We start from the raw sequence: 15,293 nt of genomic DNA on the forward strand, positions 1-15,293 counted from the left end.
CTTGTTTCCTTGCATCACAATTGGGTTCCTTTTTCCTCAGGCTTCACCAAAATCCAAAGAACAAGCTTTCATTTAAGCAAACAAGCTCTCAATCATGCATGCATGCTAGGGTTTCGTGTTTGATGGTTAGAGTGTAACACCCCATTTTTGGTATGTAATTTAATTAAAGTATCTTCATTGCTTAAGGGGTACTCGACGAGTCTGTAGCCCGACTCGTCGAGTAGAATCGGGATGATCACGCGATTTAAGTTGGCTACTCGGCAAGTCCATATGATGGGACTCGACGAGTCTGCCTGTCTGGATGAAGCCCTAATTTCAAGGGTTTGTACCCTATTTAAATGTCATTATAGCCTCCCACCCCAACCTCCAGCACCTTTATAGCATTTCCCATGTAAACCCTAGCCCCCATTGTTGAGCTTGAGTGTGTTTGTGCGAGTTTGGAAGCTTTGAAAGAGAAGGAAGGAAAGAAAGTCCGTAGAAGAGGAAGGAGATCCACGAGTTAGCTTCCATCTGTTTCTCATTCAGGTAATAAAGTTATTACCTTGTGTATTCCTCCATTAAACCCTCTTTTATGCTTGTTATGTCTCTTTTGGAGCCTTATATGATTCAAACTCGAGATATGGACTCTCCTTTGGATGGAAACCTTAGATCTGGACGTTATTGAACTCCAAGAGCTTAATATAGTCACCTTTATGCAAACATGGATTTGTTCCAAACCCTAAGTGCTTAGTATTTGATGATTTTGGTATTTTAGCCTCATTCTCTTGTGCATGCACGTAAAGTTGGAAACTTTACGTGTAAAACCAGTACTAGAAGCTCAGATCTATGATTTAGAAGCACTAAAATCGACTAGAATCAACTGTATAGTATTAGCATGCATGAGACTCGATGAGTCGTTCTTAGGACTCGGCGAGTTGGTTCATGCTCAAGAACAGACTCGACGGGTTGTTCATACGAATCGGCGAGTCACAGACTGGACGTGTTCATATGATGAAGGAGAACTCGATGAGTTGTTCATACAACTCGACGAGTCGGATGAAGTTAGACTCGATGTTATTATCGAAGAAGAACTCGTCGAGTCTTTGTTAAACTCGACGAGTAGAAGCGGGTAGAGGACAAGGCCCTGGTTAGTTCCGGACTTCGGTCCGATGCCGAGGGCAAGGCCCTGGTTAGTACCGGACTTCGATCCGATGCAGTTTCCGGACTTCGGTCCGATGCAGAGGGCAAGGCCCTGGTTAGTTTCGGACTCCGGTCCGATGCAGTTTCCGGACTTCGGTCCGACGCAGTGGGCAAGGCCCAATATGTGTTTATATGTTGTTGTATGGTATGTGGTACTTTGGGGGGAGATCACTAAGCTTCGTGCTTACAGTTTCACTTTTGGGTTTCAGGTACTTCCGCTAGCAAAGGGAAGAGCTCGGGTTGATGGCATTGCACCCACCATAGCTTCAGTTTTATCCTGGGAGTTTTATTCAGATATTTTGTTATAATTGATACAACTTTGTTTTGACACAGTTACTATGAATTTTGAGTACTCATTCGATGGTTCTTATTATATATGACATTCGATGATGTGATTTTTAGTAATATTAAACAAAAAAATTTGGGTCGTATTTTGGGTCTTTACGTAGAGGTTGAGGAGGATGACCTAATCCATGAGTTTAAGCCTTTAAATATGAAATAAAACCTAAATTTCATGGGTTTGGGTTACAACGTTCACCATGTCGTGGCCATCGTGGCTATCCTCTTGCCATGTTGTGGCGACCAATTAAAAAATGTTCTTCATTAGGCAACTTACCACATCGTGGTCGTCAGCCTACTACGCCGTGGTACGCCTGGGCTAACAAACCCAAAATATGATTTAAGCCCAACATCACTCTAAGCCCAAAGTTTTAATACCAAGCCCAAGAATCTTATTCCTTAAGGTCCAAAATTGATTCTTTAGGACTTAAGACCTTTATCAAATCAATTACCGCCCGAACCTTCAAGTTAAGATTATATCAAAACAATATGTTACAAAACCATTTCCAAGTAGCTTTAGTCTCAAGATTTATGACAATCCACGTGATAGGGTAGATGTGGTTATTCACATCTCTACCCACTGCTGCAAGAAGCTCGCCCTTAAAAATGTCTTTAAGAAAGCGCCCATCTATCCCTGTCACCTTTCTACATCCTTTTGTTAACCACCCCTAACATCTTTGAAACAGACATAGTACTTTGAAAAATATGGGTTCATTATACCAATCAATGTACATAATGAATCTTTTATTTTTTTGGCTACCATACCAACCTCAATGAACTCTTTGTAATCTCCTTAATTTGAATAACCCCTAACCCTTCACTCAACCATTCATCTGGTAGACTGTAGTAAATGTCCTTGCATCTGGTCTTCATAAGTTTTTCAAGGAAAGTTATAAATTCTAAGAAGACCATCCCACTGAAGTCGACTTCCCGTACCGAATCCCTGTCTGATTGAAATACAGAAGTAGGTTGGGGACGAAAGAAACATTATAGTAGACGTCTTGTGAAGAACCCTTTGTCATTATAGCTGAAGAAATGAAGGGGGTGTTAATTCACTTTTGAAGAACCCTTTACGATTTTGGAGTGTTGTATCGAGCCCTAATCGAACGTAATGAATGAATGGGGGGCAATTGAGCCCTAAATAGGATTTAATACCCACATAATATCAATAAAAGCTACATAATGTCAATAAAAAGCCACATATTGTATTTTAATGTCACGTAATATAAATTAATGCCACTGTTAACGTATGGTCCATTAGCATGACCCATAAATTAAGACTTGACGCGCCAACCTTACTTGGAGCTCACCTGTCAGCCTTGTCTAGCGCCCTTGTCTGGCCCTCCCTCGCCTAGCGCTCGCATGACGACCGCAGGAGACGTTACCCAGCTCCTTACTAGCTGGGCCTGAGTTGGGTTGCCCAAAGGTCTAGCCTAACCCTCTCCCTTGACCTAATTGTCCCCCACAAATAGAACTTAATCTCCTCCGGAGAGGAAGAGCTTCCCTTGGACCTTTCCTGGGAACTAAACCCTAGAGCATCAGCCTCCATGATGCCCAAACACACACCCCACACACCATGATGGTTCTCTCTAGTTAGGGAGAGCCATCTCTTCTCTACCAACCGATCTAACTTGAACGTCGGAGCTTGCTCCCGGGGCACAGTCCCTAAGACAACGCTAAAGACTTTGATGTGATGTTTGCTTAGGTATCTTGCCGGAAACTCGTTGACGACACCACCTCCAGATCTCCGATCCGGATCCAACACAGAAGACCCGACGGCCTGAGCACATGTTGCAACATTTGGCACTATCCGTGGGAGTCGAACCCACGGCCACGTAATTCATTTGGAGCCATAAACCTAAGATTACCGGTCATATTACCTTAATTTGAACAGGTCAAACAAATTCGATTGATAAATCTATACGAAAAAGACATCGTTACCTAAATGTGGACAAAGGCTAAAGTACGTTACCTTTCTACGTCATTAACCATAGATAAAAACTAGAACCAAATCAACTATATGATGTATATCGCTAATTCTAAATAGACACATATGCATAAATGCTAAAAAAAAGTAACATATTCACGACATAATCTAGAATTAAAAGACCAACTTCAAAGAGTTGACTGAGAGTACAAGAAATTATATATAAGCTGAAGATAAAAAAATACACTGAAACGAGCGTGTATGCAAGAAAAGTAAATGACATGAGCACCCGTTGGGCATAAAAAGAGCTTGATCTTAAAGGCTGTTTCAGATCATCTCCATCTCGCACAACAAAAAAAAGCCTCCATTCATCACCTTTGTAATCAATCTGAGAATGCGCACAAATATTTCAATAAAGGTCTTTTAATGAACCTCAGTGAATTTTGCTTCTGTTATCCCCTCTTGACTTTTCATGGCAAATCTTTTTCTTTCATTCACATTATTTTCCCTGATGACATGTCTCTTATATGTCTGGTAGAATTATATTTTCCGTAAAGAGTGATCCTATGGCAAGTCGGTGTTGCGTGGTGGCCCGCCAAATATAGGCCTCATGTAAGTGTCATCAAACCTCCTCCAGTATGAGTGAATTGTGTAAACAGGCCTTTCTATTAGCATTGATATGTTCTCCTTTGCTCTAGATAGATTTTCAGAAGCTGATTCTTCAAAAGAAAGCAATGGAAGTGTCATATCCTCTTTTAAAGATCTAGTTTGGTCGATGTTGCTTGTGTTAGGAGGAAGTAGGTAGCTAATAAGAGGTTTTGTCAAGAAACCAAACACCTGAAATACAACAACACGTAATTCGCTCCAGAAGAATACTTTATCATGTGTGTAATTACCAATATACTTACAATAGTACTGAATAGCACTACCACAATGGTAGTGGTGATCATTGTGGCATCAATCGGATCCAGTGTCACACCAGAGAGTGTAAACTAGAAAAGAAAACAAATCAATTTGCACGAAGGATAGTTATTAGTTAATTAGTTATTAAACTAAAATGACAACTCCAAAGTCCAAATGGATCAATGAAAAAGAAGTACCTGTTTAAATGCCAAAGCTACAGAGACAGCACCTCTCATCAGACCAGCCCACCATATTACTACCTAATTAAACCAAATAGCATATGATAAACTCGAACAAATATCTGAAGTAATGTTTAAACTCGAACAAATATTTAAAGCTAAGAGAAATTAATTTCACATGCACAAGTCCAATGAATAGGTTAAGTTACCTGGTGTTTTGCTGTAATCTTTGATGAACCATCCCCGACTCGATTCATGTAATTAGAAATAATAGAGAGGGGAAACACAAAAGCAGCACGTCCAACCAATATTAACAACATCACACTGCTATACATGCCAATTGAAGCCCCCAAACTGCATCAAGAAATAGTCGTGTATGCAAGTTATAAATAGGATAATGCGTAAAGTTAATTGGAAAACCAATATATATATATATATATATATATATATATATATATATATATATATATATATATATATATATATATACACACACACACCTTAATATGCTCATTTTCCATTGCTCATAGTCCAGAGCATCCATTCCCACATACAGGAATATGAATGTTTCTGCAATAAAAGACATGGCTGCAAAAGTATGCCTGCAATTGTACAACTCCCAAAAGAATTTATCAAGAAAGAGGACGACACATATTAACAAAACTTATGCGCACAAGTTGAAGTATTCATAAACATACTTGGTAGTGATTCTGGAGCTTTCTGTTACGTTATGCCATGCATAGTGTGACATCAAAACTCCAGCAAAGAAGACAGTCAGAATCCCACTGAGTTCAAATAGCTGCACAAAAACAAATAAAAAAAGAAACTGGCCTTAAATTAATGATTATTCTATGTATTCATGTGAAGCGCATATTGAGAGCTTCTCACTATATATATCCCTATGCATCATTACCTCTGCCAAGATGTATGACAAATATGCAATTAAAATCATCAAAGCGATTTCACGAACACTTGAATGCCTGTAAAAGCAAAGCAATCAAACTACAATTATTGATAATATACCAATCTAATTCAGGCGTTCCAGGTTTCTCCAACTAATTAAGCTTTTATTTTTCACAGCATACAGCGTACGTGTATTAACCTGCCAAAGCCCAATCCTCTAAGAATATATGATGCCAATAGCCCAGCCTGCACAAGACAAAACAAGGTGTGAAACAGGTTCCAACTGTATACACAAATGGAGATGGGGTCAAACTCACTAAGATAAGACTTATGATGATAATGCTTTTGAAAATATTTATTTTCTGAAGAGATTACATGATTTATCATGCTACATTTATTAAAATAAAAAAGATATCATAATTCTGGAAGGACAAGAATCCATTGTTAGACATCTTTATTCACAGTTTGAAATAGTGATCCTTCATCCTTGTTAAGCATTAATCCAGAAATGAATTGATGCATAAATGATCAATTCGATCATGGATATTAATCCAGAAACCAAAGGGGCAAGGGGAATCAGAAAGAAGAGAAAGGTCAAAGAGATGACATGCCTCTTCTACAACAAACAACATAAGCAAATGGGGAAGGGTACGTACGTGTTAAGATTTAAGAATCAGATGAGAGAGAAGACAAGTTTAAATGAACTATATATATTCATATCTCTTTGGCTTCATCAATTATATTATATTATATATAGGGATGGCTAGTTAAACAAAGAGTTAAGAAAGTGGTAATTAATTAAGAAGAAATTTGAGTTACCGTGACTCCAAGAATGGTGCTGGTGGAGAACAAATAGAAGAAATCAAGCAAGATGCGAAGAGCAGCCTTGCCACCGAGTGTATCTGCACTGATCTTCTGAACCGCATTGAACAGAACAACGGATGTCGCATCATTCACTACTCCTTCACCAAAAACCAGACTGTATAGCAAAGGAGTCTCATCTTGGTGCAAAACCTGTGCATATATTAATAGTATTAATTAAATTAATAACCAACCAAGAAGCAACAAGCTCTGCTTATTTGTTCACCAACGTACGTACCTGTAACGTACATACAGTATCTGTAGATGAGAAAATGGTCCCTACACCTATAAATTAAAGTTAAGTTATTCAGTCAAACATTAGCTTCCAGGAGGTTAACTTTAATGTGATGAAAGACCAAGACATATATATGTCATACTAAGATACTCGCTGATTGTCAAACCCTTGAGCCCAAATTTCGGAAACACCCACCAGCAACCTATACAGGTTGAAACAATCACATTCAACTTCAATTTTGATGCAATCATTTACTGTTGATATGAACAGGGCAATTTATTTTGATAAAAAGATTATATTTACCAGCGGCGACGATCGATGTTGATATGAAAACACCAGTGACTCCGAACAACATAATCGGCAAAAAGTTTTGGAAAAACTTTTTCTTCTTGACCTGAAATCTGTGGAAAGTAGAAAACGTAGCTCCGAAAGTAAATGAAGAAACACAAGGGAGGGAGGATGAATGTAAATTAATCCAACAAGCTACTGGGGCTTACCCGGCATTGAAAATAATGGGTGGGAGTAGATAAATGAAGAAGAGCTGTTCATCGAACCTCAGAAAATGACTGCTTTTCCAGTTGCTTATGATTAAGATGATTGTCCCAACAACACACCCCTGTTTAGTTGAACAAGAACACAAATGATTTAGAAATTATAGAAAAAAAAAAAAAAAAAAGATGACAATATCGGAGCATGGGAATATATATACGATGATGATGGCGGTGATGGACTCATTAACCCAACGATTCTCGTCAAGCAAGTGGCCGATTACCAAGCACAGACAGAGCACGGCAACGAACAAGGTGATGGGGACGACCTGAGTATCGAGGTTCAGGTTGACGTCCATTTTTATCGATAAACGTACTAGGATCACGATCACCTCTTGTTATCCTGCTGCTCCTGTAGACGTAGACGAAGAGTTTTGTATGACAAGGATACACGTGTTATTCTTTTATGTCTCAGTAGTGTTTAGTGTTTATAGTTGTTTGTCTCTTTCTCTCCCTTCCTCCCTCCCCCCATATAAAACAAAACACTAGTATATAAATTTGTTTTAATTTCATAAGCTGAAAGAGTTTTATGAGGCTACCAATCCTTCGAATTATTATATTAAAGATGTGTTTGAGTAGAGCGTTTGAAAGTTTATAGTTTTGAACATTTAATAAAATGTTTGGTGTTAAACAAAATGCTACCGATTAACATTTATCTGGCTAGTTTTTCCAAATACGCCATAAACGTTACTAATTATTATATCTATATTAATAGTTTTCACCCATAAAAAATTTTAAAATACGTTGTAAAATATTTATTATATCCCTATTAATAGTTTTCACAAACAATAAATTTTTAAAACACTTTGTAAAATAATACTTTTATTTTACTAATTTCTAAACATTTTGTTTATTTTCGTAGTATACAAAATTTATTTTTCTTAACTAAATTTTGTTCGTTAACTTAAAAAATATTAATTTCTTTCGCGTTTATTTTTATTTATGTGTTGGTATAAATTCAAGGTGATCAACGTTTTTATGAAAAATTAGAAATTTTGTTCGTTATGTAAAAAAACTTATTTGCTTTATATATATATATATATATATATATATATATATATATATATATATATATATATATATATATTAAAAAAGAAACCTAATTACATCATCTTCAACAATCATGTCCATTAATTGACTTTCTTTTATAGTTTTTCACCATTGGATCAATTTGATGATGTCATTCTCATAATGTTAATATGATTTTTTTTTAAATCCTTATAGAATGTTGATTAAGGAAATAATTATTTTTTCGAATTCCGACATTTATGATTAAAATGTTAATTAAGGAAATATTATATTTAAATCATTCAAAATCATTAAACCTTATAAAGTTCAAAACCATCATTTAATCAAATCCAATTAAATATGCATCTAATTCATCTATTTTTGACAATTATTTGAATTTAATATAAAATCACGTCTCCAATTTTCCAATTATCTCTTGAAAATCATTAATCGGCTTTCATTCCTTATTATCTTCATTCTCCACCAATATCATATAATTCCAAGCTTTATAATACTAAATAATAGATAAAAATATTGTCTCCAATTTAAAGTAGATTTTAAATGATTGTGTTTCTCATTGTCCGCGTTTTGAAAATTATAAATAATTCTCACATTTCTCATTTGCTCCTTCACATGTCTGTTCTTATATCAATGTGCTATAGAAATTGAACAAAACAATACATCAACTGTAGCACCTAGTTCCTGGTATGTATTTTGTTTAAGTATTTGTGCATTTTTGGCCTTGGACTCGGCGAGTTGAAGGACCAACTCGCCGAGTAGAAGCGGGACGAGACACGGGGTTTAAGTGATGGACTCAGCGAGTCGGTTCCTGGACTCGACGAGTAGGCTCTGTCTGGACAAAAACCCTAATCTGAGGGTTTGCACCCTATTTAAACAACCTTATGCAGCCCCCATCGCCCCTTTATGCTTCCAGAAACCCCTCATAGCAAACCCTAGCCGTTTTTGAGAAGAACTAAGGCATTTTTTTGGTGGATCTTGCTAGTTGTGACCATAAGGAGAAAGAGAAAGACTTGTGGAAACAAGTAAAGACCAAGGGAACCCGAGTTTGTGCACCATCTACAGCTCATTGAAGGTAAAAAGTTGTAATCTTGCTCATTTATTTGTTAGATCCCTCTTTGAGGTGATTTAGGGCTTTTATAAGTCATTTTTTGGTGGCCAACCATGTTTGCAAACATGGTTGGGGGTTTGAGCTTCTGAATCACGTCATTAAAGGAGTCACAAGACATATTTAGGTTGCTTTTGCACCCATGAAAGGTCCCATGCACCATAGGAGCTTGTTTTATGTCTTTTGAGCTCATTGTCCCATGCATGCATGTAAAGTTTGTAAGTTTACATGCTAGATTGAGTTTAGGGGCTTGGATCTATCATTTGGTCAAGTTTTGTACATTAGAAATCAAGGACTTAGACTATGGACATGACTGACTCGGCGAGTCCATTCTTGGGACTCGGCGAGTCCAAGACTTTGAGTCCCATATCTGTTGGGGGTCAAAAGAGCTCAGTGGGGTGTTAGAAAGGTTGTAGCAGGACAGAAAGAATGACTCAACGCTTTGGACTTAGTTTAAGAGCTGGAGTTCATGGGACTCGACGAGTGCTAGAACGAACTCGGCGAGTCCAAGGCAATCTTCTTAAGGACGAAGATGAACTCGGCGAGTTGTTCATCAACTCGGCGAGTCGAGGATAGAACTTGTTCTTCAGTTGAAGGTGAACTCAGCGAGTTGTTCATCAACTCAGCGAGTCGGATGAGTTTCATGAGATTTTCATGTGAGGGTGGAACTCGTCGAGTTGACGGCCCAACTCGACGAGTCGGGACATGGATAAGGACGAGTAAAGGGCGAGGGACTCGGCGAGTTGACGACTCAACTCGGCGAGTCGGGTCAACTTCAAGTTGACTTTAACTAGACTTGGACTGACCCTGTTTGGGGTGGTACTTGTTGTGTATTGACTTGAAGGTTGTCGTGTAGGGATCTAAGAGTCGAAGGGAGTCGACTAGTGTGCCGAGGATAATTTAAACACTGTACGACATTAAGGTGAGTTACCTTCCAGTAGGGGTGGGTCTAAGGCCATAATGTAGGCCCATTAGTAAAGGGTATTCATAAGATAATGGTCTTTGTGATAATTATCTTGGTTTGGTTATGTGTCGGTTATGAGATTTGTTTGGATGATATGTTATGTGTTTAGTAGGGATTAGTTTCCCTAATAGAGGTCCGTAGGACCCAAGGGTAGGTCAGTACCTGGAAATGCCTGACTGTATGTTTATGTCTATTGATTGTATGCTAGTGATAAGGGGTGAAATAGTCCCCAGTTACCGGTTGCAAGATACCAATGTTGATTACCGGTTGCAAGATGCCGGTGTTGGTTACCGGTTGCAAGATGCCGATGTTGGTTACCGGTTGAAAGATACCGATGAAGGTTACCGGTTGAAAGATACCGATGATATTGTATGGTATGTGGTGTGATGGGGGAACTCACTAAGCTTCGTGCTTACAATTTTGGTTTTGGTTTCAGGTACCTCTTCGTCGAAGGGGAAGGAGTCGGTGATGTAGCAACGCATCACATACACACATGGTTTCTGCATTGAACTTCTGGGATTGTACTATGATTTTTATTACTTTTGATGTGATGATTTGAGACGTAACACTATGATTTTGTAAGGTGTTGTTTTATTGACAATGTTTTGGTAAAATGTTTTAAATTCAAAAATGAATTTTTTTGGGCTTGAATTTTGGGATGTTACAAGTTGGTATCAGAGCCCCGGTTTGAGGGATTTGGAACACCCTTGGGAGTGTCTGGACTCAAACTGAGGGACTAAAAGACTTTTACAAGGAGAATGGTTTTCTAAAATCTAAACAGAAGGATTTTGAGAAAGACTAAGTGTATGATGCGTGCGACCGGCCGGGCTCAAGTAAGTTTTCCCCAAGATACCCATACTTGCTATGTTATGCTATATGGTTCTGATTTGGAAAGCTGCATGCTAGAATAGGACTAAGGATCTAGGAGGATGCCTTGTATGCCTGATATATGATTCTGAGAATTGTATGCTAGTTAGGGCTAAGGGTCTAGGGAGGATGGCTTATATGTCTGTTGTATAAGGTGTATACTAGGACTGTTTAGTCAACAGTAGGATGGGTTGAGTAGGTCAGGCCTGATTTTTGGTTACCTAATACACGAATGCTGCTTGCTTTGTGCTATGGGGGTTCTGGCCATCTTGAACTAACTAAGGAACAAATATTTAACAGTATCCACAAGCTAGTTAGGGGGAGGTGGTGGGGACTCCTAGTGCAGTTGATGGTGGAGGGTAGGTCGGAGAGTGCCCTAGGGAGGCCTAGGATGAGGTCGGTGGAAAGGGTATCGGTAAAAGGGACTTGGCGAAGTCGAAGCAATCCTTGAGGAAAGCACGGGTAGATGTGGAAGGTAGTATGGGGCCGTACTACTGAAAGCAGAGGACCCGTACCCGAATCAAGGAAGGCTGAGACATAACTAGGAACCTTGGGAGTGTGTTAGACCTCTCGAGAGTATGTATGATCCTGACATTTTATGCGTGTATTTTCAGCATGGTGACTACGCAACATGGAGCAGGAGGTTCCGGATCAGGTGCAGGATCAGGCTCGGGTGCAGGATCCGAGCAGGCTGATGACGGGTTGCGCGAGTTCATCACGTCTAAGATCACGAGAGGCATTCTTGAGTTGAACCCTGTCATTTTCGGGTCGATCAAGGAAGGGATTATGGAGCTGATGGAGGATCGCCTTCGAGCATTCAGGGGTGATATGGCGTCTAGCCAGGCGGGTACGCGCACGCTGTCCTTCAAGGACTTTTGAGGGAGCGGTGCGCCAGATTTCCATGTGGCAAAGGACCCCATTGCTGCCAGACGATGGATTGTAGACATTGAGTCTGCACAGCTGACTAGTTTCTATCCCGAGGGATCGAAGGTGAGGTATGCAGCAGGATGCTTGAGGGACAGGGCCAGAGATTGGTGGGAGTCGGTTGGTGACTCTCTGGGAGCCTTGGCTGTTGAGGCTATGGCATGGCCGGATTTTGTGACCCGTTTCAGGGCTGAGTTCGCACCTGCGGTGGAGCTTCAGCAGTTGGCCAGGGAGTTCCTGGATATCAGACAGACGACTGAGACAGTGGCGGAGATCACCGCCAAGTTCCGGGAGAGGGCGCTATTGGTGCCCCAGTATGCGGGAGATGAGGACATGAGGAGGACCCGCTACCATGATATGCTACGAGCTGACATTCGGGAGCATGTTAGTTTCTCAGCTTGCCCTACCCTGGATTCCATGATTGCAAGGCCTAGGTAGAGGGAGATTGATTTGGAGTACATTCGGAAGATGAAGGCAGTGGAGGGGCTGACGATGGGGGCTTCGGGGAAGAAGCCTAAGGGATCCGATGGTAGGCCGAAAGACCAGTCAGGGCGGGACCACTATGGGTAATGCGGTCGGACACACGAGGGAGCTTGTCACACTAGGTCGGGTTCTGGCTGCTATAAGTGTGGCAAGGTTGGGCATTTTGGCAGAGATTGTACTGCCCCTAATCTTGAGATTCAGATATCTGACCTGATTTGCTTTCATTGCAATTAGAAGGGCCATAAAAAGGCCAATTGCCCTAGATTGACAGCAGCAGCAGCGCCGGCGGTGGTGCCAACTTCAGCGACAACACGAGTTGTGGATGGCCAGAAGGCCAAGGTGGAGGCTCTAGTGGTTCAGAGCCGCGCATTTCAGCTGACTGCCGAGGAGGCACGAGCTGCACCCGATGTGGTGACGAGTATGATTTCTTATTTTATGCTTTTATGATATGTCGCTGTGGTTTTGATATATTATGTGTTTTGCTTAGGATCGTTCCATGTGAACGGTATCCCAGTTCAGGTGTTGTTTGATTCGGGTGCCACTCGATCATTTGTCTCTCTTGTGCTCAGCAAGAAGTTTCCAGAGTCTTCGGTCATGTTGGATTGCCCTCTAGAGGTCGAGATTACGGACGTCTGGTCAGCACGAGCATCAAAGGTTTACCGGGATTGTGTTTTGAGGCTGTTCGAGGAATGTTACCTGGTGGACTTGGTTCCCATACCTTTACGGGGGAACAAGGTTATTATTGGTATGGATTTGCTGAGCCCTAATGGGGCAGTGATTGACTGCATGCAACAGTCGTTACGGATTAGGACCTCAAGTGGGGGGGAGCTGGTGGTTTAGGGTGAAGGGCCACAGTGAGGACCGGTTTTATGTTCGGCAGCGAGGGCTAGGCGCTACCTCCAGCAGGGTTGCGCAGGTTATGCCGCTTATGTTATGGATACCCAGGAGGCGGGTAGGACGACGGTGGGCGATGTGCCCGTGGTACGAGAGTTCGTGGACATATTCCCCGAGGAGTTTCCTGGGATACCTCCAGAGCGACAGGTGGAGTTCAGGATTGACTTAGTCCCTGGTGCGGCTCCGATAGCCAAGGCACCATATCGGTTGGCCCCTCCTGCGATGCAGGAGTTTTCTTTACAGCTGCAGGAGTTGTTAGACAAGGGATTCACTAGACCGAGTAGTTGTCACACCCCCAAACCAGAATGGCAGAATCGTGCGAGCGCGGATGACTTCATGTAGTATCGAAACAGTTGAATACATAGTAAAGAAAGTAACACAACCATCATATATAAAATTTGAAATTTTACATTGTAGAAAGTACTTGTTTCAAAAGAAATTACAATATGATGTCATACTGAAATTAAACTAACGCCGCAACGTCCCTTCTTCAAAAGCTGTAGTTTACCTGTATTACTGAATCCCTGAGAAATACAAGTAGTTTTGAAAGAGTAGGTCAACATTTAAGCTGGTGAGTTCATAAGTATTTAGTGACAATGTTTGTATGAAATATAATAAAATGGTTTATACATGTTTAAATGTTCCTAGAAAATCCCATATTTTCTACTATAGTAGATGGTAGTTTAATTGTTCCAAAACTGTAATGCAATAGTGCTTTTCATGTCTAAAATAGTAGGTTTGTGTATAAATCGCTAAGGCATTTGAAAAACCCCGTATATCAATGTGTTTTTAATACTCCAAATTAGTCTTATAACCGTACTATTTGACCAGGATGCCTATAACAACGTTCTTCAGGCATTGGAAACTTATGACGTTTGTCACCCCAGGCCTGTCGACCTAGCTATAGCTAACAACTTAGGCGCGGGATTGTCAATCCCATATAGATCTATACACAAGTATCACGCTCCCCCTACAAGGGATTGTGGTATATAATACAGGACTTAAAATGCATACTCGAAAGTACTTGAAATGTCTCACAAAACTTAGTATAAAACAGATTTACGTATGAAAATGTCCATTTGTTCTTGTGTATGAAAATATCTCTTTGATATAGTGTTTCTAGTATGTAAATGTTCATGATTTTCTCGTAAACTATACCTATTATAGTTTTTCAAAGTGTGTGTTTCGTTCGTATAGTAAACCCTAGTGTAACGTTCACTTGTTATGTAAAGTATAACATTTATAGTGACATAAATGATCACATATACCTAAAGTATAAATAACGTGTTTGATTCGTGGATATATATAAACATATTTTATTTCCAAAAGACAAGATGTTATCGAGAATATATATTGCATACGAAAGTTCTCGTGTAGTAGTTGTGAATCACATATGATTTACTTGATAAAAATAGTATATAATGAAACTTTATGTTACACACGAGAATAACCGTGTGTTTTTACTTGTATTTCCCCCCTTAAAAGTGTATAAAAAGAATTGATAAAACATTTGAAAGTGTAGTTTATAGGGGTATGTGTTGGATTAGTGTCTAAGTCCATAACGATTTTGGTATGCACTTGACCCGATGGTGCATGGTCCTTTTGGGTTGCCTTCACCAAAGCAACTTGATTGGAGAAATAAATAGAAAGAGAGGTTATTATGATTTATTAATATGTTATAAGAGTAATATATTAAAGGAGAAATCATATTTGTTTAATTAATATTGGTAAATAATTAATTAAGAATTAATTTTGTGATCAAGTGTAATTAATTAAAATAGAGGGGCTGAATTGTAATTATGTGACAGTTACAAAATATGGTAATGGTTATCCTAAATATGGGTTGAACGAATTCAAGGAGATAAGGATCCTTGAAATCATCCAAAGGATAAAGGATAAGGGTTTTCAAGGCTTATCTTAAGGTTACTTGGTGGGCAAGCAACTAGATAAGGA

General features: G+C 39.7%; 1 protein-coding gene across 1 annotated transcript; it reads right to left on the reverse strand.

Annotated features, from left to right (window-relative positions):
• Positions 1–3,612: 3,612 nt before the first annotated feature.
• NHX3 (Na+/H+ (sodium hydrogen) exchanger 3) lies at positions 3,613–7,424 on the reverse strand. The gene is made up of 14 exons (XM_079009392.1): positions 7,236–7,424; positions 7,024–7,142; positions 6,830–6,927; positions 6,669–6,728; positions 6,530–6,576; positions 6,250–6,444; positions 5,630–5,676; positions 5,441–5,507; positions 5,226–5,326; positions 5,028–5,129; positions 4,737–4,881; positions 4,546–4,608; positions 4,354–4,437; positions 3,613–4,282 (listed from the first exon to the last, which is right to left on the reverse strand). The coding sequence occupies exons 1-14, from the start codon at positions 7,371–7,373 to the stop codon at positions 4,010–4,012; spliced, it is 1,539 nt and encodes a 512-aa protein (XP_078865518.1). The 5' UTR covers positions 7,374–7,424; the 3' UTR covers positions 3,613–4,009.
• Positions 7,425–15,293: the final 7,869 nt, after the last annotated feature.

This window comes from Lactuca serriola, chromosome 7, assembly GCF_051521515.1.
Source record: "Lactuca serriola cultivar US96UC23 chromosome 7, Lser_US96UC23_V15, whole genome shotgun sequence".
In the NCBI taxonomy this organism is placed as follows: domain Eukaryota; kingdom Viridiplantae; phylum Streptophyta; class Magnoliopsida; order Asterales; family Asteraceae; genus Lactuca; species Lactuca serriola.

Excerpts from the sequence above, each read along its gene's own strand:
- NHX3 (XM_079009392.1), bottom strand. The coding sequence starts at position 7,373 with ATGGACGTCAACCTGAACCTCGATACTCAGGTCGTCCCCATCACCTTG. Across the intron at positions 4,882-5,027 it reads TGGAAAATGAGCATATTAAG|TTTGGGGGCTTCAATTGGCA; the intron begins GTGTGTGTGTGT and ends TTCTTGATGCAG. Across the intron at positions 4,609-4,736 it reads AGATTACAGCAAAACACCAG|GTAGTAATATGGTGGGCTGG; the intron begins GTAACTTAACCT and ends TGGTTTAATTAG.